This window comes from Podarcis filfolensis (assembly GCF_964270895.1).
Source record: "Podarcis filfolensis genome assembly, chromosome: 12".
NCBI lineage: Eukaryota > Metazoa > Chordata > Lepidosauria > Squamata > Lacertidae > Podarcis > Podarcis filfolensis.
In genome coordinates, this window is record NC_139614.1 from 52141090 (window position 1) to 52167314 (window position 26225).

The window sequence follows — 26225 nt, forward strand, 5'->3', positions numbered from 1 at the left end:
GGTGACTCGGTGACTCGCCACAATGTCCGCTGCCCTTATTTGGTCACTTGGGAAAAAAGCCATGTCCACAATCTGTTATGGTCATTTTGTGGTACACAACTGCATGCTCTGGGTAGCTTCTGGTACCTGGCACAGACAAAGGATGGAACCATGGGTAAGTCAGGGGGTGAGCCGCACAGGTACGAAAGTGGCACACCGCCATGTTGCTACGGCAACACACCATCAACTCCAACTCAACTTGGCACAACAGAGGCGACGGGGTGGCGGGGAATGAGCCACACACAGAGGCCTGCACCCTTGTGTGCAACATCTGTGCAACGGCGCACTGGGGCTGAGCTTAGGAACCCGCCACCCTACTGCGCATGCCCTGGCGACTCCAGGGAGCCTAGGCAGGTGCCAGAATGCTGACCTTTACTCCACGCGTTATGGAGCAACTTCAAAACTTCTGGCCAAATGCTTGGCTTTGGCTCAACAGGCTCTGTCCTTCCGTTTTACCCTCTTAATCCCCCTTCCCAAATGCAGCCAAACTTTAAGTTGGCGTGACAGGGCTGCCTTCCCAGCCTCCCTGTATCATTGCACCACTGTCTGTGTTAAATCCCAAGGCTCATGTGGCGCTTTAAGGAGCACAGGGTGCTAACAGCACAGTGAAACTAATTATACAATGAAAACTATTGGTTTTCATTGAAATGATGAAATGATTTTAGAATGTTGTTTTATTTTATTGTTGTTAGCCGCTCTGAGCCCGGCTTTGGCTGGGGAGGGCGGGATATAAATAAAATTTTATTATGATTATTTCTTATTATTTTGTTGTTGTTAAAAATCAAGGGGCTATATTTTCCCTTGCTGTGGGCAGGCTTAAGGCTTCTCCAGACTGATGGGGGTGGGGCTGAGGGTCCCCCCCACTACATTTCATTGATGCAATCAGTGTCATTAATAATAACAATAACAATAATAATAATTTATTATTTATACCACACCCATCTGGCTGGGTTTCCCCAGCCATTCTGTGTGGCTTTCAACAGAATATTAAAATACAATAATCTATTAAACATTAAAAGCTTCCCTAAACAGGGATGCCTTCAGATGTCTTCTAAAAGTCTGGTAGTTGTTTTCCTCTTTGACATCTGGTGGGAGGGCGTTCCACAGGGCGGGTGCCACTAGTGAGAAGGCCCTCTGCTGGTTCCCTGTAACTTGGCTTCTTGCAGGGAGGGAACTGCCAGAAGGCCCTCGGAACTGGACCTCTGTGTCCGGGCAGAACGATGGGGGTGGAGACGCTCCTTCAGGTATACTGGGCCGAGGCCATTTAGGCTTTAAAGGTCAGCACCAACACTTTGAATTGTGCTTGGAAACGTACTGGGAGCCAATGCAGATCTCTCAGGACCAGAGTTATATGGTCCCGGCGGCCACTCCCAGTCTAGCTCCCACATTCTGGATTAGTTGCAGTTTCCGGGTCACCTTCAAAGGTAGCCCCACATAGAGCGCATTGCAAGCGAGAGATCCATCTCAGTGGTGGACTTGACCAGATTGTCCACACACCGTTCGGCTTTATTTGCGGTTCTGCAATGCTTCCCTGGTGCTACTGTGTTCTTTCTGCCTGGAGGGGCACTTATTCTTTAGCACAAGAAAAGCACGAACCCACCCCCACCCTGAAAAAAAAGAAAAAGCTTGTGGCACAAAATTATACAGGATTTCAGTGGGAAGTCAAAGGGCATGAGCTGATGGGGAACAAAGCTGTCCCCTAAACCTTTGCAGGGGCAGGCAGAATCCAAAGTGTGTTTGCATATATCTGCCTCAATACCCTTATAAGAGCCTAAGATGAGCTGGATCAGGCCAATGGCACATCTAGTTCGGCATCCTGGCTACATTTGAGCCTTTTGGGAGGCTCATTTCTTTGAATTTGCCTTCTTTCACTGGATGGAAGCTTGAATATTATTGTGTTACCAGAGCTCTGAATCTTTTCCATTTTCGTTTCTGTTTATTCACGTTATTTCATTTGTAGTGGTTCCTCTGGTTAAGAACTTAATTCATTCCAGAATTAACCTGAAACTGTTCTTAACCTGAGATACCACTTTAGCTAAGGGGGCCTCCCGCTGCCACCGTGCAATTTCTGTTCTCATCCTGAGGTAAAGTTCTTAATCTGAGGTACTACTTCCGGGTTAGCGGAGTCTGTAACCCGAAGCATTTGTAACCCGAGGTACCACTGTATATATCCCACCTTTTTTTCAAGGCAGCATACAGAGTTCTCTTTCCCATTTTATCCTTTCAGCAACCCTTTGACATAAGTTAGGCTGAGAGTAAGTATCTCTCCAGCTAGCTTCATGGCTGAGTGGGAATTCGAACCCGGGTCTCCCAGTCCCTGGTCCAGCACTCTAACTGCTGCACCACACTGGCTCTCAATATGTTTTGTTTATATGTTTATTTATAAAATCAGCTCTCTGCCTGGTTCTCAGGAGTCCATCCAGGCCACGCCCCTTCCCAGGCCACGCCCCTTCCTGAGCCACACCCACACCCTGCCTTGCACCCTTGTTGACTGTTTTTGCCCAGCTATAATGCACCCTTGTCCTCTGATAGAACTTCAAGCCTGCCTGGATGGACAATAGAGAGGGAGGTGGAAGCAAATTAGCATTTGTTGCTCCACCCACTTTGGCTTATGGCCCCGCCCACCCTGGCATGTGGCCCCAAGAAGCTTGCCCAGAAGGGAATGTGGCTCTCAGCTGAAGAAGGAAAAAAGGCTCCCCCCCTTTGTTTATAGGGCAAGTGGGAAAAGGGAGATGTCCTCTCCTCTGGCCCAACTGACTCAAAGTCCCATTCTTTTGGCCTTGGCTGGACAGAAAGAATTACCTCTGGAGCTTTCGAAGATCTCCTGCCCGCTGTAAACGATGGCACCTGCCACGACCAGAGCGTAGAGCCCCAGCTCGTAAGTGGGCAACTGCGCTTTAATGCCCATGTTGGAGAATCGCTGCTGCCACAGAAGCCAACTCCAAGGGGATCCAGATCTGGAGAGGGAAGAAAGCAGGGGGAGATACCTTCACATTTCATGGAGTGGTTGTGGGCTCCAAGGCATCGCAGGAATTATTCTGCCCGCAGAGCTGTCTTCATTCATACATGCACAGGGTGAATATTCCCAGCACAATATTCAGCTGTCCCTAGTCTAATGTGGATTAAACCACAGAGCCTAGGGCTTGCCAATCAGAAGGTCGGCGGTTCGAATCCCTGCGACGGGGTGAGCTCCCATTGCTCAGTCCCTGCTCCTGCCAACCTAGCAGTTCGAAAGCACGTCAAAGTGCAAGTAGATAAATAGGTACCACTCCGGCGGGAAGGTGAACGGCGTTTCTGTGAGCTGCTCTGGTTCGCCAGAAGCAGCTTAATCATGCTGGCCACATGACCCGGAAGCTGTATGCTGGCTCCTTCGGCCAGTAAAGCGAGATGAGCGCCGCAACCCCAGAGTCAGGGGTCCCTTTCCTTTACTTTACTACACCCACCCAGCCACCCCTTGGCCAGTTCCTGCACCCTTAGCAGAAGCTTTTTCGGCTGTGGCTCCAATCTGGTGGAGCGCTCTGTCCCAAGAGACTAGGGCCCTGCGGGACGTGACACCTTTCCGCAGGGTCTGCAAGACAGAGCTGTTCCACTGCCACCTATGCACACCCAGCTCTGGCTGAAATATCCTACCCACAACTGTATCTGGCCTCGAACTCGCTGCTATCAGCTGCCCACAGTAGCCCCGGCTGCTGCTATCTTCCCATGGGTCACATTTGTTGAGAGAGTCAGAACTTACAGGGTTAAGAAGTTCTGAGTGACGCTTCACATTCTTGGAGGCGTGTTTAGAACACTGACTGAAGTGGGAGTGGTCAGTATCTCTGAGAGAGAGAGAGAGAGACACGCAGTGTGAGTTCAGCTCCGGTTTGCGACGTACCGGGAAGATGAGTTGTATGTCACCGGGAGAGTAACGATTTGTTGTTTTTGTACGAGATTAAAGCTCTTTGTAAGATAAGGAAGACACCGAGCGTCTGCCTGATTTATTGCTGCACACAAGGCTTACTTCTGACGCTGTGTTAATCTCTGCTAACTGGAGCTGTTGCCCGGAGGGTTCAGCAGAGTCACGCCACGGAAGCGTGTGGACTCCATGGGGCATGTGAAGCTGCCAGTAAAGGTCCCCAAAGGTTATGGGGTCAGCTGACGCTGTGAAGCAAGCCAGGTCCGTGCCGGTGTGTGTGCTGGATCTCCTGCCAGGGAGACGCAGAGAGAAAAGCTGAAAGCCAAGCCAGCTGGGGAGCTGTGCCTTTGATCGTGAGGCAAGGAGCTCGCTGGGAGGAGCTGTGCTGTACCGGGTGCCGGGAGGAGCTACTACTGTTCGTAAGTAAGCTGGGCCCCGGGGGAGAAGATGGCAGACAGCCATGAGTCGCGTGCAGTCCCTTTTGAAGAGGCAGACGGGAAGGAGCCCTGGGTCGAGTGGCAGGCACTGAGGAAAGTGGGAGCCAGACCAGAGGGGGCTAGAAGCCAGCCTGAGGGACGCCCAGAGGGGGCCAAAAGCCGCACAGGAGCTGGGGATCGCCCAGGAAGCCCAATGGGGGCTGGAGCCGTGTCTGGAAGCTGCTGCGATGCTCCAACACGCCAGAGCGATGGGCAGCCATGTGCTGGAAAGCTGCTGAGAGCTGGGAAGAGGAAAGCAGTGGCTAGCTGTTCCTCTGGAAGCTATGCACCCAGGAATGGGGGTGCAGGCCAGAAAGGCCAGTCCAAGGGTCTTGAAAGTGCCAAGGCTGTTTGGCAGGAGCTGGAGAAGGTTTGCAGAGAAACCACAGAGCTGGAAGCCAAAAGCCACGTCCCCAAGCCTCAAAGAGAAGCCTCGAGTAGTGCTGCTGGCAAGAGTGGGGGGGCACAGATGTCCAAAGGCAAATTTGTAAAGTTTTCCACTCGTTGCTGTTTTGTTTGCGATTCCCCTGAACACCTGCGCAGAAGCTGTCCACAGAGAGAGAAAGGGCAGGAAAGTCCCAAGGACATTTCCCATGGGAACCAGCCCGGGAGAAGAGGCCAGCGTGGGAAGGCACAGGGACGGCCGGAAGGGGAAGGAGGTGCTTATCAGCTGTTTGCGTCAATGGCTGTTTTGAAAGACACCTGTAAAGGCCCTAAGGAGGGGGGCAGAAGGAACTCTGTTGCTAAGGCAACGAAGGACAATGTGCTACGTTGGGTCATTGACTCTGCTGCAAATAGACATCTCGTGCCTGAGTCACCTGGTGTCCAGATAAAGAACTGCAGAGCTGTTTCAGCTGGGAAAACAGTGTGTTTTGCTGATGGGTCACAAAGGCTTGTAAAAAAGTCTGGGAATATTTATCTTTCTTTCCTGCAGGCGCAGCTGGAAGTCTACGTGGCGCTGGGACTGAATTGTTGTCTTTTGTCTGTACCGTGTCTTTTACAGGAGGGGTACATGGTTTGTTTTGAGAACAATGTCTGTACAATTTCCAGAGGGGGGAAGCAACTGGTACGTGTTGAGAAAAATCAGAACAACCTCTTTGTTCTGGAAACAATACCTCTGGAGGAGAGAGCTGGGAAAGCTGGGAAAGCAAACATTCACACTCATGTTTCATGTGCATGCGTGTGGCACAAGAGGATTGCACATGGGTCTTGTGATGACTTGCAGATGTTATCAGAATGCACCAAAGGGTGCAAGGTAAGAGAATGTGGTGAAACCCTAAATTGCAGGGCTTGTAGGAAAGCCAAGAACAAGGGATACAGTTATCCCAGGGTGGAGAGGGTAACCACAAAGCCTTTTGAGCTTGTGCATGCAGACCTGTTTGGGCCTATGCCTCAGCCAAGTCTGGGCAAAGCCAGGTTTTTGCTGATTTTGATCGATGATTTTACTCGGAACTCCTGGGCTTTTTCGCTGAGAACGCAGGAGGAAGCAACGCAACTGATCAAAGATTGGGTTGCGGAGGTGGAACAGAGGCTCTCCACCAAGGTGCAAGGTTTCCAGTTTGACCGTGGTTCAGAGGTCACTGGGTCTGCTCTAAAGAGTTTCTTTCGCCAGAGGGGGATACGTCACAAGGTGACTTCGCCTCAGGAGAGTGGCGTGGCAGAGCTGAGGAGTAAGGCTCTGATCCAAGTTTCAGAGGTCCTATTGAGTGACTCTGGGTTGCCTCACAGTTTCTGGGGAGAGGCAGTAAAAACGGCCAATTTCACGATGAACAGGTGCTACAATGCAGTGGTAGGTGACACCCCATATTTCTTGCTCAACGGACAGAAGCCGCAGGTGCATTTCTTCCGTTCGTTTGGTTGCAGGGCCATGGTGCCTGTACCAAAGTGGTTGCAGCAAAAGGGTGGTCCAAGGTACCAGGAAATGATCTTCTGTGGGTATGAACCCGCGACCAAGGGGTGGAGATTTGCGTACCCAGAAGGTGATCAGACCAAGCTTCTGGTCAGTAAGCATGCTGAGTTCAAAGAGCAGCAGGGAAGTAGGTCAAGGCGCAAAGTCAGCCATGACATTGTCTCAGATTGTTTGTCCGAATCTGAGGAGGAGGGAGAGCCAGGTAATGGTGATCTGGTCGATGATCAGGATCAGCACCAGGGGGAGGCGTCTCCACAGGTTGTGAAAGGAGTGTCCAAGAGTGAGCCCTCATCTCCTGTTAGAGTGATGGAGAAAGCTCACAGACGGGTCAAGTCAGAGGGGGAGGAGTCTGATGAAGAAGACGCACTTGCTGGCCCCAGTGGGTCAGGAGAAGAACCCCAGTTTGTGCCCAGACGGTCTTCACGGGCAACAAAGGGAATTCCACCTGAGAGGTTTCGAGTCACAAATGCGTGGGTTGGTCTCGGACAGTGCGAACCAGAGATTTGTGAGGAGACTCAACAGGCAGGTAGGAAGGTGTGGGACACACAGAGGTCTGTAAAGGTGTGTTCACAAGTCCTCTCAGAATGTGATGCGAGAGGGGGTGTTGAGAGAGTCAGAACTTACAGGGTTAAGAAGTTCTGAGTGACGCTTCACATTCTTGGAGGCGTGTTTAGAACACTGACTGAAGTGGGAGTGGTCAGTATCTCTGAGAGAGAGAGAGAGACACACGCAGTGTGAGTTCAGCTCCGGTTTGCGACGTACCGGGAAGATGAGTTGTATGTCACCAGGAGAGTAACGATTTGTTGTTTTTGTACGAGATTAAAGCTCTTTGTAAGATAAGGAAGACACCGAGCGTCTGCCTGATTTATTGCTGCACACAAGGCTTACTTCTGACGCTGTGTTAATCTCTGCTAACTGGAGCTGTTGCCCGGAGGGTTCAGCAGAGTCACGCCACGGAAGCGTGTGGACTCCATGGGGCATGCGAAGCTGCCAGTAAAGGTCCCCAAAACATTCCCACAGAGTTAATAACTTAATGGAAGGCCACACCCAGCCCCAGCCCCCATGCAGACAGGCAACTTCCCGAAGTATGACCAAGCAGATGTTCTTGAGATGTCCTACAAACTTCATGCACCCAAGGGAGCCAGCCCTGTTGGGTTCTGCTCGTTCTTTGGACTGAACAGCACAGTCAGCGCATAAAGGAATAGAAAGGAATAACATGGGAGTGACTCCAGAGCAGAACTGGCCCTGGACTGCAAAAAGCAATGATATTGGTGATCAGGGCTGGTCCGCCCATGAGACAGACTGAGGCAGCTGCCTCAGGTGGCAAAATCTCAAGGGGAGGCCCCTGCCACCACCATTAGAAAAGCAAGGAATGGCTTCCAGGCAGATCTTGAGGCGCTATAGTAAGATCTCACTACCACTTCTCCAGGTCTGAGCCTAGTAAGTGAGGTTTCAGCAGGTGTGGGGCAGCAGGGGGGGAAATGGCAAAATGGGATGGGCCACCCCTGCTGATGAATGCAGCTCAGAATGGGAATCACTGCCTTCTTGAGCCCGTAGTTATTTTTTAGGATATTTAAAAATAAATAAATTATAAGTTGTGTTCCCCATGTTTCTCAGTTTGATCCTTTTACATAGTTTTGTATGTTGGGTGCAATTTTATGCATGGCAATTTGCTTTTTTAAAATTGATTATAGGTGGGCAATTCTTTATGTCAATCGATAAGTGTAAACTGTTTAATTATTATTTACCATTTACTATTAATTTTACTGTTTACTATTAGACTCTAATGGATTATTGTATATTGCTTTATTTGATATGTTGTTTATTTTAAAGTTATTGTGATTTTTTTTTATATACAGTGGTACCTCGGTTTAAGAACAGCCCTGTTTACAAACTACTCAGTATACGAACTCTGCAAAACTGGAAGTAGTGTTCCGGTTAGCGAAATTTACCTCAGTCTACGAACGGAATCTGAATGGGGGAAGGGCAGGAAGCCTCATTAGGGAAAGTGCACCTCAGTTTAAGAACAGCTTTGGTTTAATAACGGACTTCTGGAACGGATTAAGTTCGTAAACTGAGGTACCACTGTATATTGAATCAGATTGTTACTATTAATGTTTGATTTTTATGATGTTTTATATGTATTGGAAACCGCCCAGAGTGTCTGGGGCAACCCAGCCAGATGGGCAGGGTATAAATATATTATATAGTAGTAGTAGTAGTAGTATTTGCACACTAAGCAGCTGCCTTCTAGTACAGTGACATCTGTTAGAATTCCTGCTCCATGATTGCAGTCATGGGATTGTTGTCTTTCACATGACGGTGTATGCTTTGACTCCACAGAGTGGGAAGTGACGAAGACAGGATGTTTGTGTTACTGTGTTCCATGAAGTGGGACTATTGTCCTTTGTTCTTTTTCTCTTCGCTGTCTGATGCTAGAGAGAGAAGGAGCCATGCTGCGGTGTTCCGTGTGTGTTTATATGTCAATAAAGTAGATTAGCCAAAATGCTGAGTTGCTGGGGTCTGTTATGCAAGCTGCGAAGACTCTGCAGATCCCTAAGTGTGCCGACGTCTGTTGGCATTGGTCTCTGTGATGTTCAGGCTGAAGAAAGCTTTTGAAGCTCCCGAACGAACGACCAGGAGGGAGCGAACATGCCAGTCAGGCATGTGTCTCTGCCAGGGTCCTACTCGAGTGTAGGGACAAGCTCTCCTGCCAGCCGGGGCAGCTCTTTGTACTGTACGATTGCATCTTAGGTGCGTTTAACGTGCATGATTTCAACCATACACGGCTGAAGGCAGACTGGTTTAAATTGTTTGTGTGAAATGCAAAGAAAGCAGAGATCTTAAATGTTCTTCATGAGCCAGCCCACTCAGCACGTAAAGAGCTGTTAAGTTCTCCACCTTGCTGGGACCCTGCTCAGTGCGCCGCCTCTCATGTGAGCCCCTCCAGAACCTGCTCTCTATGCGCCGGGTAGCTGGAGCAAGGAAGAGGTTTTAAGCTCTCCAACTTGCTTGCTGGGCAAGGTGAGCTTGGCTCTAGGAATGGGGGGTGAGGTTTTCTTCCTTCTACACATCACCTGCAAGGACAGTTCCAAGGGATCGGGAATCCGCAATTTTCGTGCACACACAGAACCCTTGAATCCAAACCACCCATGTAAGATCCGTTTGTTCAGTCCATGGGGAAATGTGTCATTCTGTCTTTTGCCTCAGGCAGCAAAATGTCTTAGGCTAGCCCTGGGGCAGAGGAGGAGAGAATCCCATAATAATCAGTGCCGGATTGATGTAGAAGCTAAACAAGGTATAGCTTAGGGCCCCACTCTCTTGGGCCCCCTACCAAAAAAAATTAAAGGAAAAAATACTGGATGTACATTTCCAAAATATAAGATAAAAAACAAATAAAATAAAACCTACATACAGCAACTGTGTGTTGTGTAGGCTCCTATGATGAAAGTAATGGGCCCCGCCTGCTAGCCTGCTCCCTAAAATATCACTGGTTTGCTCCTTTCTATATATAGGGTGCCTACATTCTGCATGGACTGGTTGCATGGCAACAAGTGCAAATGGCTTGAGATACCTGTTAGGTCCATAAATTACCATATAGCATATATTCAACACAAAAAACAGTGACAATTTGTTGTTGACAAAGGACAGCTGGACATATAAAGGGCCCCATTACCTTCAGGAGCTTAGGGCCTCATCAAACCTAAACCCAGTCCTAATACTACTACGAATAATAGTAATAATAATAATAACCCAGATCCTACAGCTTCTAACACCAGCCTGGCACTCTGAAATCTACATGCTATTGATTTCAGTGGGATACAACAAGAGGTGAGGAACCCACAGCCCTCCAGATGTTCCTGAACTCCAATTTGCATCAGCCCCAGCCAGCAGGACCAGTGGTTTGACTTTGGAATGATGGGAGTTGTAGTTTGGTAACACCTGGAGCCCCACAGGTCCTCCATCCCTGGGACAGAGCCAGCCATGCACTCGGTTCTTTGACTGAACTCAACGCTGCTACTTAAGGGTGCTTTAACTTCTGGCTGGATCGGGGCCCTATTTTTTTTTTTAGCAGGCCCTTGTAACCACGTACACAACTTTTTATCATGCCTTCACGGATATGGTATATTGTAGTGTGCAGAGGATGCAGCTGGAATAATAATAATAATAATAATAATAATAATAATAATAATAATAATTTATTATTTATACCCCGCCCATCTGGCTGAGTTTCCCCATCCACTCTGGGTGGCTCCCAATTGAATGTTAAAAACAATACAGCATTAAATATTAAAAATTTCCCTAAACAGGGCTGCCTTCAGATGTCTTTTAAAGATAGGATAGCTGCTTATTTCCTTCACATCTGAAGGGAGGGCATTCCACAGGGTGGGCGCCACTACCGAGAAGGCCCTCTGTTTGGTAACCTCACTTTTCACAATGAGGGAATCACCAGAAGGCCCTCGGCGCTGGATCTCTCAGGACCGGTGTTATGTTGTCCTGGCGGCCGCTCCCAATCACCAGTCTAGCTGCTGCATTCTGGATTAATTGCAGTTTCCGGGTCACCTTCAAAGGTAGCCCCACGTAGAGCGCATTGCAGTAATCCAAGCGGGAGATAACTAGAGCATGCACCACTCTGGCGAGACAGTCCATGGGCCAGGAGGGTCACAGCCTGCATACCAGATGGAGCTGATAAACAGCTGCCCTGGACACAGAATTGACCTGCGCCTCCATGGGCAGCTGTGAGTCCAGAATGACTCCCAGGCTGCACACCTGGTCCTTCAGGGGCAGTTACCCCATTCAGGACCAGGAAGTCCCCCACCCCCTGTCCCCCCAAAACAGTACTTCTGTCTTGTCAGGATTCAACCTCAATCTGTTAACAGGAAGCTCACAATGGTTAGAGCTACGTGTTGTTGCAGCTCCTAGTCTTTACGGTTAATTTCTGCTTCTGCATAGGGGTTACCATCAGGGAATATCTTTGAAGCAGGGAAGGTCCTTGCTTAGCTGAATGACAGACTCTCCAAGTGTCCCTATTTTCCAGGGACAGTCCGGGATTTACAGAAGCCGTCCTGGTTTCTGATTTGATCCTGGAATGTCCCGCTTTTCCCTAGGACGTCCCTATTTTTGCCGGAGAAATTTTGGAGTGTATGGAGTTATATGGCCCCTGACCCGAGGAGATAAGTAACTATACAGCCTTTAGAAGACATCTGAAGGCAGCCCTGTATAGGGAAGTTTTGTAATGTTTAATGCTTTATTATGTTTTTATATATGTTGGAAGCCGCCCAGAGTGGCTGGGGCAACCCTGTCAGATATGTGGAGTAATAGTAGTAGTAGTAAAGGTAAAGGGACCCCTAACCATTAGGTCCAGTCGTCGTCGTCGTAATAATAATAATAATAATAATAATACAGTGGATGCTCGGGTTGCAAACGTGATCTGTGCGGAATGCACATTCGCAACCCTCAGTGTCCGCAACCCATGCCTACACACGCGCGGGTTGCGATTCAGCACTTCTGCACATGCGCAAAGTGCGATTTAGCGCTTCTGCGCATGCATGACCGCCGAAACCCGGAAGTAACCCATTCCGGTACTTCCGGGTTTCGGCGGTCCGCAACCCGAAAAAACGCAACCTGAAGCGTCTGTAACCTGAGGTATGACTGTATTGAAAATGAGGTACCTAATTTTGTCAAAGGAAAACTGGATGGTGTGGAACAAGTTAGAAAGTGCCCTCAATGCAGCAGAGCTGGCATGCCACATTTTTAAAGTAAAATAATTCCGTCTAAAGAGGGCTCACCCCCTTGCTGCCTGCACAGACACATATACAGCCCCAGTAAGGCCAGAGTTCAGAATGACCTAATTGCACCCCTGCCTCAATTGAAAAAAACAACCCACTGTTCTTTGGTCCTGGAAGAAACGATCAGGTGTGTTAATTCTACTGGCTCTATCCTGCATCGATTACACCAAATGTTTTTTTAAAGGGAAGCTGCATTATTGATCACGGTGGTGAGGGAGGGAGACAGTTAATGGAGCCGGGGACTTAAATAGCATAAGGCAGGCAATGGCACTGTAGCTGGGGTGAGGCGGGGCGGAGAGGGAAATCATCTGCAAAGCAGCCATCCTGTCCAATTTTAGCTTAGTAATTGCTCTATCTGCAGCCGGCGGTGCAATGTGATAGCAGAGGCGATCGTTTTCCTGGGGCAGTCTCTGACAGGCGCTCGGAGATGCACCGAGCGTGGAAGTTTTATGGCCCTTTTGAACAAGCTTTCTTTGCCTGACTCTTTTGTTGTTGTTGTCGCTGTTGCTCCAGTGCACACACCTGCATGTGACGTCCCAAGGACCTCTCGCCGTTGCAATGCCAGTATATCGATATCAGAGCTTCTGCACCGTGGACGAATGCCATGGCCAGAAGCGGTTCCCTCCGACTTGCCCTCCGCACACCTCTCTCCTTCCAGCTGAGCGCACATGCCGTTTAACCCTTCGCTAGCCGGCAGCTGTGCCACTAGCGAATCCCATACAGAAGCGGCAGCGGCGGCGGCTGCAGGGGACAACCGGCTGGCGACTTAAACCACGCGCCAGATTTTGCCCTACCCAAACCCCCTTGGCAGCATGCAGATTCCCCTCTCACTGACCTTGAGAAACAAGCTGGCCGAGTTCAGCACCACCACCGGCCTGGAGAATAAAGGGGAGGTCTAGGATAAGAGGAGGCAGAGGATGAGGCTGGGGTAACCTTGTTTGAAAGTCCCAAGTTTAGATAGACATGAATGAAGGAGAGAGAGAAAAAGTCCTTCTGTAAAAAGCACCTGGTCCAGTGGTTTTTGTTTGTGTGTTTCTTTTAAAGGAGTGATCGGCCGGTGGGTGCCGCCCCCCCTCCTTGGCAGGTCCCTGATGTCAGTTTAGCAAAGAGTGGAAGGTGGCCGGCTGCAGATATTTTTATTTTGGAGGACCACTGCAGAGAGAGGGGCTGGCCCAGGAGCTGCCTGTCAAAAGGACTGCTGAAGACAGCCCAAAACAGCAGCAGGAGCAGGAGCGGGAGCAGCCAAAGTTAATTCAGGACAATGTGAGAGAGGAGGACAGAGGAGCAAGGCGAAGCCAGCAGCCCCAAGGTGCACAGATACCGGCTCGCTCACAGCGCTGCTACCTGGCTGCTGCTGCTGCAAGTCCCGGGCCAGCAGGATTGAGTTGCTTCCCTGGGGTGCGCTTTGCTGCTGCCCGTAAGTGTCGGAGGGTGGCTCTGGCGCAGTAAATCAGGGCCACTTGACACCATCCCTGCATATGCAGCTAGGGAAATGCAGGAGGGTGCCTGTCTCCAGTGTGACTGTCATTATTTTGCAGGAGGGGCTCAGGCGCATATGCCAGAACCTTAGCCATGCGCAGCTGAATTGGATGAAAGGGCTTTGCTGCGCTAGCGCAACGAATCCACTTTACAATAAACCTAAGGGCTTTTTGTGGTTCACAAATGCACCAAAGCAGGATGCACTGCAGGAGGAATGGTTCAGTGTCTCCCCATTAACTAACCGAAAGAATTTATGTTATTTTATTCATTAATATTCCACCTCCTCTCCCCCCCTCGTCTGGGGCTCAAGGCAGCTTAAGCAGATTAATAATAATAATAATAATAATAATAATAATAATAATAATAATAATTTATACCGCGCCCTCCCTGGCCAGAGCTGGGCTCAGGGCGGCTAACACCAGTAAAATTACAGTAAAAACATAATGGGGGGGCAATTTAAAATACAGGTTAAAATGCAGCCTCATTTTAAAAGTAGTTCAAAGATCAAGACCATAAGGAGAGGGAAACATAAGGGTCAGACTGAGTCCACACCAAAGGCCAGGCGGAACGGCTCTGTCTTGCAGGCCCTGCGGAAAAATGTCAAGTCCCACAGGGCCCTAGTCTCTTGTGACAGAGCGTTCCACCAAGTTGGGGCCAGTACTGAAAAGGCCCTGGCCCTAGTTGAGACCAATCTAACCGCCTTGCGACTTGGGACCTTCAAAATGTTGTCATTTGTGGACCTTAAGGTCCTCCACGGGGCATACCAGGAGAGGCGGTCCCGTAGGTATATGGGTCCTAGGCCGCACGTGAAACAAGCTAGTGAAACAAGCTGAGAAGCATAGAGAAGACCATCATTAAAATGTCATTAAACACTGATAGAATTGAAATAGTATAAAAAGATCCGTTCGAAACGCAGACAATAAGAATAACGACATGACAGCACCAGCCCTTTCCTAAAAAAGGAAAACGTCAGTTTCCAAAGGCCTGTTGGCAAAGAAAGGTCTTCACCTGCTGGCAGAAGGTCAGAAAGGAGGGAGCCAGCCTAGCTTCTCTAGCAGGGAGTTCCAAAGTCTGGGAGCAGCCACCACCGAGAAGGCCCCGTCTTGCATCTCCACCAAGCGTGGCTGTGAGAGTGGTGGAACTAAAAGAAAGGTCTCCCCCAGAGATCTTAGAGCCTGGGCAGGTTTGTATGAGGAAATAGGAACTTTCAGATAGTCTCCTAACAATTCTCAGCACCCTTTATAAACTACACTTCCCATGATTCCTTTAGGAGAAGCCATGGGTGTTTAAAGTGGTATTACAGTGCTTTAAAGGGCGCTGTGGGTTAAACCACTGAGCCTCTTGGGCTTGCCGATCAGAAGGTCGGTGGTTCGAATCCCTGCGATGGGGTGAGCTCCTGTTGTGCGGTCCCTGCTCCTGCCAACCTAGCAGTTCGAAAGCATGTCAAAGTGCAAGTAGATAAATAGGTACCACTCCGGCAGGAAGGTAAACAGTGTTTCCGTGCGCTGCTCTGGTTCGCCAGAAGCGGCTTAGTCCTGCTGGCCACATGACCCAGAAGCTGTATGCCGGCTCCCTCAGCCAATAAAGCGAGATGAGCACCGCAACCCCAGAGTCGGCCATGACTGGACCTAATGGTCAGGGGTCCCTTTACCTTTACCTTTACAGCGCTTTAAATGCATGGGGTGAATGTGCTCATAGTCTAAAAGCTTTGTGGGAGAAAATGAAGCTTCGCAAAGTTCAGCTTTGTGGATGAATGCTGAATCAAGAGGTCATCTGGTGGAGCCTTGACATACGATATATAAAATCTACTAGATCTACTAAAAACATACAATCACAACAAAAACGGCATGGCGCTAGCCCTCTCATTAAAAGCAGTTGGTTCCCAAAAGTCTGTTGGGACAAGAAGGTCTTCTCCTGCCAGCAGAAGAACAGCAAGGAGAGAACCAGTCAGCTGCTCCAGGGAGGGAGTTCCAAAGTCTGGGAGCCACCACCAAGAAGGCCCTCTCCTGCGTCCCCACCTAGCATGCCCTCGAGGGTGACAGGACCTCCCCTGAATGTGCCCCTCAGGCTGCAAAAGGCTCTCCAGCCTTAGATTTAATTCTGAGCTATGGCTTTTAGGCACAGGAAGCCACTGACCTATTGTATCTAAGCCAGTTTGGGACCTGGGTGGAAGAAAGGTGCAAAGGAGTAAAATTTAAACAATGCGCTTTGGAATGGGGAAACAGTGAGCACTTACCCTCAAGTTCCTGCTATTGTTAACGCTCCCCCAGGCAGAGAGAAGGAAAACTCATTACTCCTTCTTTAAAGGGAAGCAAGCTCTGGTCCTTGGCTCTGCAGTGCAGCAAAGAGAGGCCTGGGGGGTGGTGAGGAACCCATGCAGGGACGTGAGCAAAATGGGCAGCAGAAAACTCTTGGCTCGCTCCCTCTGTCTTTCTGCCAGCTGAAGGCTGAGGTAGAAGCTGGTGCAGAGCCTGAGTGAACCCAAAAGACTCTAAAGGTTCCAGCTTAAAGGGAAAGCGTGTAGTTTGTTTCTGATTGTTCAGAACAGCCTTCGCCCTCCCATCAAAACCCAGCCAGGATCCCCAAACATTTGGAGGAGGGCACCAGGTTTGGGGGGGGGGGACGTGGGTGGCGCTGTGGTCTAAACCACAGAGCCTAGGACTTGCCGATCAAAAGGCCGGCGGTTCGAATCCCCGCGACGGGGTGAGCTCCTGTTGCTCAGTCCCTGCTCCTGCCAACCTAGCAGTTCGAAAGCATGTCAAAGTGCAAGTAGATAAATAGGTACCGCTCTGGCGGGAAGGTAAACAGCGTTTCCGTGCTCTGCTCTGGTTCGCCGGAAGCGGCTTAGTCATGCTGGCCACATGACCCGGAAGCTGTACGCCGGCTCCCTCGGACAATAAAGCGAGATGAGCGCCGCAACCCCAGAGTCGTCCGCGACTGGACCTAATGGTCAGGGGTACCTTTACCTTTACCAGGTTGGGGGTGGCTTAGAAAAATTATAGCCTGCTTTTCTCATAAAGTGGCATATTATACCGTACTTTTCCATGTATAAGACTAGGTTTTGTTTTGGGTTTTTTGTTTTAAAATAATGTTAAAAATCTGGAGGCGTCTTATACACGGATAGTGCATATGCCCATTTTCTAAATTTGGGGTCCCCAAAAGTAGGGGGCGTCTTATACATGGGGGCGTCTTATCATCATCATCAACAACAACAATTTTTATTTATACTCCGCCCTCACCAGCCAAGACCGGGCTCAGGGGGGCTAACATCCGATATAAAACAATTGATCGAAATACAACTTAAAAAACAAGATTAAAATACAATAGTAAAACATTAAAATGCAGCCTCCTTTCAGTGGAAACTGAAATGAAAAACTTTTGGGGGGATAAAAACGTCAAGTCTTCACCAAGGCTCAGAATGAGCCTCTTCGTTTAAAATCTACAGCTAGGGATTATCCTATTGGAACATTTTTGAACGTGAGAAATACTCTGCGGTTGGTATTTAGTGAAATGCAAGCTGCGGCTTATCTTGATGGATACCTTAACATGTTGATGGATTAAAAAGTTGTTGCATATGCTTTGCTCTGCAGATGAATTCATTTTTATACACCACGACCGCAGCAAGAATATTAAAATGCGCAAAAATGGCGAGATGTGGTGGTACCTACTAAAGAAGATCGGCAGCTGAAATTGATGGAAAAGGCTGAATTGGCAAGTTTAACAGGTAAAATTAGAGAGCAGGATGAGGCTGACTTTAAGAAGGAGTGCGAAATGTTTGTAGACTGGTTTAAAAAAACACTATTGTAAACATGTTAAAATGCGTGGGCTTTGAATGAGAACAGCAGTAAAGTCGCATCTGAGAAAATTGTGGTGGGATTAACCATAATATGCAGCAATATTTGAAAATTTGAGGAAACTGTGGAAGGGAAGTCCAATGATAATTGACTATTAATTGGAAAATGTTATACAGTGGTACCTTGGTTTAAGAACGGCTTAGTTTATGAACAACTTGGATTAAGAACACTGCAAACCCATAAGTCAGTGTTTTGGTTTGTGAACTTGGCCTTGGAAACAGAACATGTTTCGTGTTAAGTTGTGTGGGTGAACATATCAGACGACACAGCGATTCTTCAAACAGCTCTTGTTTATTCACAGGCCAGAACAGAACTGAACTGAAGGGTTCAGCCAGCCTGCTTATATAGAGCTCCACTACAAAGCAACAGTAACAACTTTCTGTAACTATCCAATCACTGAACATCACTTTCAATTCCTTATTTGCATATGTGGACCTGAGTGAAAACTATCTACAGTATCCCCCTGCTGGCTCAGGGTGAGAACTTCAGTACATAACATTTCACTTCCTGTTGAGTGTGTTCCATTTGTAAATCGAGCCCCTGCTGCTATGGGAAAGCACGCCTTGGTTTAAGAATGCTTTGGTTTAAGAACAGACTTCCGGAACAGATTAAGTTCATAAACCAAGGTACCACTGTATTAATTATTTTTGTTTGAAATTTATAAGTGAGTCTGAGGTATGCGGTGCCTTGGAACATAACCCACATGTAACCTGCCTGTATTGTTTGCAATGATTTTGATTTAGATATTGATTCTTTACTGTGATATTCAGGGCCCAGCCATGAGGCAAGATGTGGCGACTGTCTCAGGCAGCAGGATCCAAGCAGAAAAAAGGCTGAACTATCCTTTGGGATTTATTAGTCAAATGTATAAGATTTAGAGTGAAGGAAGCAGTAAGTTTCAGGTGCTGGGCAGGTGAGAAATTTGTGGATATCAAATTGAGATTCTGGCTGATGTCCCCCCAGAAATAGGGATGGATGAATATCTCATTTTTAAATTTTCCTCAGTTTCTTAATGTTCCAAGCTTAAGTACAGTTCTCCACATTTCCACATCAATTTGCATTAAAAAAAGAGCTCTCACGAAAATTCAACAGTGAATTTCTCTCAGTATTCATATGTGTGTATGCAATTTTGCCTATGATGAACATGTTTGCGAAAACATCCCCCTAAAATAATACATTTTATGTCCCTTTCACCAACAGATGCATTTCCATGCACACTTTACCTCAGTACATGGATGTTTGTACACATTACTTGGCTGGAGAACTACATTGCAAAATTCAGAGAGGCGCGAATTTTTAAGAATGGCTGTTTTTCAGTTCGCACACTGGGTTTTTTTTTTGAAAGTGTGAATTGTTGAGCTTGCCTTTAAATGCAAACTGGATCAAATTTCTCCCCAATTCTTACCTGAGACACATTAGTCAAGAAAATGGAACTCAAATTTCAAACCCAAAGCCTGAGGCACATGAAAATAGGGGAGGGGGAGGGGAGATACTGTTAAAAAATAGTATGTCAAATAATACAGGCAATAGTTAGAAGCATTGTGGTCAAAATGGGGAACCAGAGTAAAGAACTACAGGTGAAACTCGAAAAATTAGAATATCGTGGAAAAGTTCATTTATTTCAGTAATTCAACTTAAAAGGTGAAACTAATATATGAGATTGACTCATGACATGCAAAGTGAGATCTGCTTCTACTCCTCAGAGGTCCAACCATGCTCGATTTGCAATCTTTGTTTTGCTGTTTTTCTTGAATATTCTAATTTTCTGAGATTGTTAATTTGGGGTTTTCATAAGCTGTATGCCATGATCATTGCAATGATAACAAATCAAGGCTTGACATATCTCGCTTTGCATGTCACGAGTCTATCTCATATATGAGTTTCACCTTTCAAATTGAATTATGGAAATAAAGGAACTTTTCCACGATATTCTAATTTTTCAAGTTTCACCTGTAGAACAAATAAAGTCTTGACATATCTCGCTTTGCATGTCATGAGTCTATCTCATATATTAGTTTCGCCTTTGAAGTTGAATTAGTGAAATAAATGAACTTTTCCACGGTATTCTAATTTTTCGAGTTTCACCTGTATTAGATGAAAGTTTACACACTGAAACTCAGCAAAGGAAATGGAGGTAGCCACTGAGAAGAATAACTTATCACCATTGCAAAGAAGAAACCACAAAATAAAGGGAATTTTGTCAGATAATGTTAATTTTTCAGAATTTTTCAGAAGCTGAATGCAAAGGGGTCGAACTCTCCATTTAGGCAGTGCAAATGCACAAGAGGTCTAAGAGGAGAAATCACAGGCTTCGTACACTGATACCGGCAATAATGGGAAGCTTCCGAAAAGCTTTTAAAAACTCACCAGGGGTTTACACTTGGCAGGACTCTCAAGACGTAAACACAAGCAAACAAACAAATATGTGACTATATTCCTACATATCTGTTCATAACTCCTGTTTCAGAAGGGACTCCTATTCAGTCTCTCCTGGTTTAGCATTGCTAGACTAGATGGGCCTTTGGTTCCATCCAGCAGAACGTGTTTCCATAAATGTCTGGCGAGACACAATACATGGCTTGGTGGGTCTGCTCAAAGTGCTCTCAAACATACCTTGAAATCTCCAAATCAGTCTTCCCTCCTGGTTTGACCCAATCCCTCTTCCTTCTTCTCTTGTTGCCTCTGTTGCCTCCCAAGTCTTGCTTTGCTTCCAAAGCTAAAGGACCAGAGTTCTGTCTGGTGACTAACTGAGCTCAGGTGAACCTCCCGTTTCGACTCTGGTTTCAACCTGCCTTTTAGCTTCCGGCCCATCCACAACCTATTTTGGCAAGGGTACCACAGGTGGGGTCTTTGTGGGTCTGGAGCAGGTCAGCACACTTCCCCCTCCTGCTAAATGTTTGGGACAAAATTGCCTTCGCAGGTACGTTACATAGCAAGGCCGCTTGTGGAATAGCAGGTGAATTTAAGCAGGGCCTGGGGGAGCTGGAGGAAAACAGGATGAACAGTGTTGTTGTAACCCAACCGAGCTGGTTCTTCTGCAGCCAAAAGGCACAATTGGGTGCATTGTGAAGACGGGGACATCTGGAAGATGATACAAATGCGAGGAACAGCCAGAGTGGGAGCGAAGCAGCCAAGAAACTGCCTTGGAAATCAATGGCAAATCAGACCTTTTGTCTCGAAAGAAAGGACCCTTATTGTGGCTGCAAAAGTGGGGATCGTGGTCCTGCCGAACTTCTGGAGTTCACTGCTTCATTGGAGCAAAGAACAACAAGGAATTCACCTTGGATCCTGCCCTCTCCCCCATCCTTCCTATGTTAGAACTCAGGCCTAGAACTTTGTGGTTTTTCTTGAGACAATGGACAGGAGGGGACAAGTTCACTAGGGCACAGCAGTTGATTTATTGATTTAGTGATTTACTTGCAGTGGGCCTGTAACTAATACGCGATTGCAGCTTTGCGTGGGTGGTAGGAAAATAGCTAACACTGGGAAACAATTTTTTTGTTGCATTGACACCTGCAGTTGTTCTAACCTAATTTCGACGTGCTGATTTCATATCTGAAGTTGGTTTTGTTCCATAAGCTCTAGGTTTTTTTGTGATTCATGTTTTTCATAGTCCGATCTGAAAAATACAAATATTTAGGTTACAAAACTATAAAAATAAAGAAAAATTAAGTTTGCAAAACAATAATTACCATGTGGTTAGGGTAGATCAACGTGTCAGTATCCACTTAAAAGGTAAAGGTACCCCTGACCGTTAGGTCCAGTCGCGGACGACTCTGGGGTTGCGCGCTCATCTCGCTCTATAGGCTGAGGGAGCCAGCGTTTGTCCGCAGACAGCGGTCATGTGGCCAGCATGACTAAGCCGCTTCTGGCGAGCCAGAGCAGTGCACGGAAACGCCGTTTACCTTCCCGCCGGAGCGGTACCTATTTATCTACTTGCACTTTGACGTGCTTTCGAACTGCTAGGTTGGCAGGAGCTGGGACCGAGCAACGGGAGCTCACCCCGTCGTGGGGATTCGAACCACCGACCTTCTGATCAGCAAGCCCAAGAGGCTCAGTAGTTTAGACCACAGCACCACCTGCGTCCCCAGTGTCCACTTATCCCCAGTGTAAATATGACATATCGGCAAAAGTCGGAAAGTGAAAGATAACTATAGCATGTAAACGAAAATCGATTTCAGATTTGAAATCAGCCTTGAAAGAACATATAAGAACAGTTGAAAAATCTCATGCAACAGAAAATGAAAAAAAAAAAAGTTCCCCAGTGTAAATGGCAAGCTGGGGGAAAACAGCCAGGAGGGTCCACCTGAGATCTTCCCAGAGCCCAGTAAGCAAGGCTGAGAAAGCTCTTTCTGTGCTGAGTTTTCCTGCCACAGAACAGCGGCGGTGCCTGAAAGTTGAAGGGAAAAGGCGGCTTTGGAATCTGCTCCTCCACATATTCCTCGGCTCCACCCTTTGCTTGCATTTGCCCTGTGCCATTCTTGTGAAAATAAGGAGGTATAAATAGGTGTCCAGGCGGATCACCCGCTGGGCACAGGATTGCGACCACAGCTGCTCTCTCAATCCCTTGTTTGCAAGGACGGCATTCTTTCCTTCGAAAAGCACAGGCTGCGCTGGGGTCCAGTTTCAAAGGCTTAAGAGGGTGCTGCTCAGAGGCAGACAGCCTGCGCACGTTTCCAGCAATGCTCAGTGTTCAGGGACTTTGCCTGCTCTCTGCAGCCCTCGCCCAATGCTGTGCCTGCAGGCATTTTCATGATGGCAATGTGGTTGCTGGGTTCAGTTTTCACACATCTAACATATCACACTTGTGTTTCGGACAGCCTGCACCAGATACTTGTCTTGGGTTTTGTTTTGTTTTTTAATTATTTTTACTTTTCAAATTTATACATTTCACCAATTTTACAATCGTCTTAACATTTCAAAACTTGACTTCCTTCCCCCTCTTCCCACTGTTCCTTAATTTTTTTTAAAATGTCTCTTGTATATCCAAATCAACTTAATTTGCTTATTTATTCATCCACTTTGAACACAGTCGTACCTTGGGTTAAGTACTTCATTCGTTCCGGAGGTCTGTTCTTAACCTGAAGCACCACTTTAGCTAACGGGGCCTCCCGCTGCCACGTGATTTCTGTTCTCATCCTGAAGCAAAGCTCTTAACCCGAGGTACTATTTCTGGGTTAGCAGAGTCTGTAACCTGAAGCGTCTGTAACCTGAAGCGTCTGTAACCCGAGGTACCACTATATATGCTCTTATAATACAGCAGGTTATTACAATAATCCTGCCAATTTTCTTATCTGTTTACAATTTAACTGTAAATATTAACTAAACCATTTCCATTGTTTTATAAAAAGTTTGTTATCTTGATTTATGGGGTCCTCCCTTAAAGAGGCCACGTGTTGCAGTGAGACCTGGCAACCAAACCCTGCATTGGGGCGGGTAAGATTGGTCAGCCACAACACCCGATTGGTAGGTCCCTTGATGCAGGGTTTAATCAGGCCAATGGGATGCAGGCTAAATGGATCAAGGGACCTATGCATGTGACCGAGAGCTTCCTCTTTCGGTACGTGCATTCAGAACACCCACCCACCTCTCCCTGCTTTTAGGGCTTTGCGCTTGACCTTGCTACGCCGCTGTCTGTCATTGGGACAGGGGCACGGCAGGAATTCTCCCCACTTGGCTGATGGTTTGCACAAAATTTGGGGTGTTCAAAGTTACACAGGGATGGCCCTTGCTTTCACCTACTGTGATGGCCTGGGAATCGGATTCAGAGGCTGAACCTGAGGATTCTGACCCTGCACAGGAGTCCCCGCCTCCAGGGCCGGCTGAGCCGGGGCTGGGGCTTGAACCTGAAGGGCCCTCACCTGTGCCGGATCCTCAGGAGCAGATACCAGCTGAATCCGCTTTGGCTCCTGAGGTGATGGAGGACCCATTGCCTGCAGGTGTGCCTCTCTCAGCCCTGTCCGGGGAAGGTGAGGTTGCCTCTGGGTCCAGTAACCCTCCAGCCTCTCCTGAGCTGCAGAGGCTCAGGGCAGAGAGGCGGAAGGAACTAAGTTCTCACAGGAGGAGTGCTCGCCTCCAGGCCAGGAGAGGCGAGTCACCTGTGGGCCGGGACCACCCTAAGCCTCAGAGGAGATAAAGGCCAGTCAGCCCAGTCCCAGGTTGTGGGAGCAACATCGTTGGAAACCTATTCCTGCCAGCACCCTGGCCTGCTCTCCCTGAGTTCCTGACCACACCCAGCCCCTTGCCTTGGACCCTGCTTCACCCTCAACGGACAGCCTCCAGACCCTTGACCCAGGACCGGACTCAGACCACGCCGCATGGTAACCCCCCCCCCAGGACCAGCACACCTACGAAACGATGGACAGTCTGAGATCTGCCTACATCAAAGCATCTGGCACATAAATAGGATGGATAGAGGGAAAGTCTTCTGTTGTGCTTTTAACATACCCAAACCGAACACCCAAATCGCGGCCTCTGATAACTCTCAGAGAGAGGTATGTCATCTCTTTGATGGGACGCACTTTGAGGTCTCGCCAACACAAGAAACTTTGCTGCGATGTCACACAGAGGGTCATTTGTTCCCATCAGCAGAAAGTCTGAAGGGTTGTCGCCCTTCCAAACCCCCCTGGGACGGATATGGGATCCAGGCAGCCCTAAACGAAGCTGGGCGAAGGTGTCCCCTGGGAAGTAAAAAAAAAGGCTGTCACGGCAAAAGGCAGAGAGCAGAGAAATATGATCCGCCTCTTGGCCTGGCCGTGGCTTAATTTAGAGCTCCCGCAGAAGTCGCTGCACTCTTCCAGTTGGCTCTCCCCAAAAGGAGCTGCTATCGTAGCAGCACTGGGTGGAGGGGGGCAGAAAGTGCCGCCAGAATCTTGCTGCTAAAAACCACAGGTGTTCGTAGCTGTGCACATGGGACGTGGGTGGTGCTGTGGTCTAAACCACTGAGCCTCTTGGGCTTGCCAATCAGAAGGTCGGCGGTTTGAATCCCCGTGACGGAGTGAGCTCCCGGTGCTCTGTCCCAGCTCCTGCCAACCTAGCAGTTCGAAAGCACGCCAGTGCAAGTAGATAAATAGGTACCGTTTCAGCGGGAAGGTAAACGGCGTTTCTGTGCGCTCTGGTTTCCGTCACGGTGTCCCGTTGCGCCAGAAATGGTTTAGTCATGCTGGCCACATGACATGGAGAGCTGTCTGTGGACAAATGCCAGCTCCCTCGGCCCGAAAGCGAGATGAGCACCGCAACCCCATAGTTGCTTTTAACTGGACTTAACCGTCCAGGGGTCCTTTACCTTTAGACCCATAGAATTGTAGAGTTGGAAAGGACCCCAGGGTCCAGCCCCCTGCAATGAAGCAATCACAGCTAAAGCATCCATGGCAGATGGCCACCCAACCGCTACTTAAAAACCTTCAAGGAAGGAGAGTCCACCGTCTTCCATTCTACTGTCCAATAACTCTTACTGCCAGAAAGTATTTCCTAATGATTAGCCAGAATCTCTTTTCTTGCAGTCTTGAATACACCGTTCGCCTGCTTGCTTCTTACTTGCACCCAGTCCAGGCAGGGGCACTGCTTGCTATCTTCCTTGGTGTCAGTGTTGCCTCTGTTGTTGTTTTTTTAATTGGAATTTTATTTACAACAAAACACAACCCCCCCAATACACAAATCCACCCTCATTAAACGTGAACATAACATACAGTGAGCGTAACATACAACAATACAAACAACCAAATAAAATACTTCCTTTATCCTGTATCTGGCCTCCTTATTTACTTCTTATAAGCTGTTTCCTTTATGACTGATTAAGATTTTTCTAATTATAACTTAAATATCCACAAAGTCTCCTGCAGACATTAATCGAAACGAGTCCAGGTATGTATTTTAGGGCACTGTTTTGTGAAGTATTCTCTGCATTTTCCTCATGCTTTTTGAAACACTTGTCTAGTGTGATCTCTAATTGCCTCTGTTAATCTAGCCAGTTCAATATACTCTAACAGTTTGTCTTGCCATTCCTTTTTTGTTGGCACAGTTTCTTTTTTTCCAGTTTTTAGCAATTAGGATCCTTGCCGCTCCTGTGGCATAGAGGAATATTTTCTGATCTTCTCTTGCTATACCTGTGTCCATTTTCCCTAGTAGAAAAGCTTCTGTATTTTTCATAGAGTTATACTTAAACATTTTTTTAAGCTCGTCATATACTGTGTTCCAGAAGCTTTTGGCTTTTTCACAGGTCCACCAAACATGTATAAGTGCCCCCTCTGTTTTACCACACCTTCAGCACAGATTTGTTTTTGTCTTATGCATTTTAGCTATTTTGGTAGGTGTTAAGCACCTTCTAAAAGGGACGCGGGTGGTGCTGTGGGTTAAACCACAGAGCCTAGGGCTTGCCGATCAGAAGGTCAGCAGTTTGAATCCCCGCGATGGGGTGAGCTCCCGTTCCTCAGTCCCTGCTCCTGCCAACCTAGCAGTTCGAAAGCATGTCAAAATGCAAGTAGATAAATAGGTACCACTCCGGCGGGAAGGTAAACAGCGTTTCTGTGCACTGCTCTGGTTCGCCAGAAGCGGATTAGTCATGCTGGCCACAAGACCCGGAAGCTGTACGCCAGCTCCCTTGGCCAATAAAGCGAGATGAGTGCCGCAACCCCAGAGTTGGTCACGACTGGACCTAATGGTCTGGGGTCCCCTTTACCCTTTACCTTTTAAGTACCATCTATAAAACATCTTGATTAGGTTTTCCCTCAATACTTCAGTGTTGCCTCTGTCAGACTCAACAGGGAAGAGTAGAGAGGCAAAACC

General features: G+C 47.9%; 1 protein-coding gene across 2 annotated transcripts in view; it reads right to left on the reverse strand.

Annotated features, from left to right (window-relative positions):
• Positions 1-13248, reverse strand: part of HHATL (hedgehog acyltransferase like) — a 28561-nt gene extending 15313 nt beyond the window's left edge. The window contains exons 1-3 of one of the 2 annotated variants that reach the window (XM_083579864.1): positions 13115-13239; positions 12944-13003; positions 2842-2996 (exon numbers count right to left, since the gene is read on the reverse strand). In XM_083579864.1, coding sequence (XP_083435990.1) covers positions 2842-2947 — 106 coding nt within the window. In that variant the 5' untranslated portion in view covers positions 2948-2996; positions 12944-13003; positions 13115-13239. Of the gene's footprint in view, positions 1-2841; positions 2997-12943 lie in introns of both variants that reach the window. The other variant, XM_083579865.1, reaches the window with a different exon arrangement.
• Between the last annotated feature and the right edge of the window lie 12977 nt (positions 13249-26225).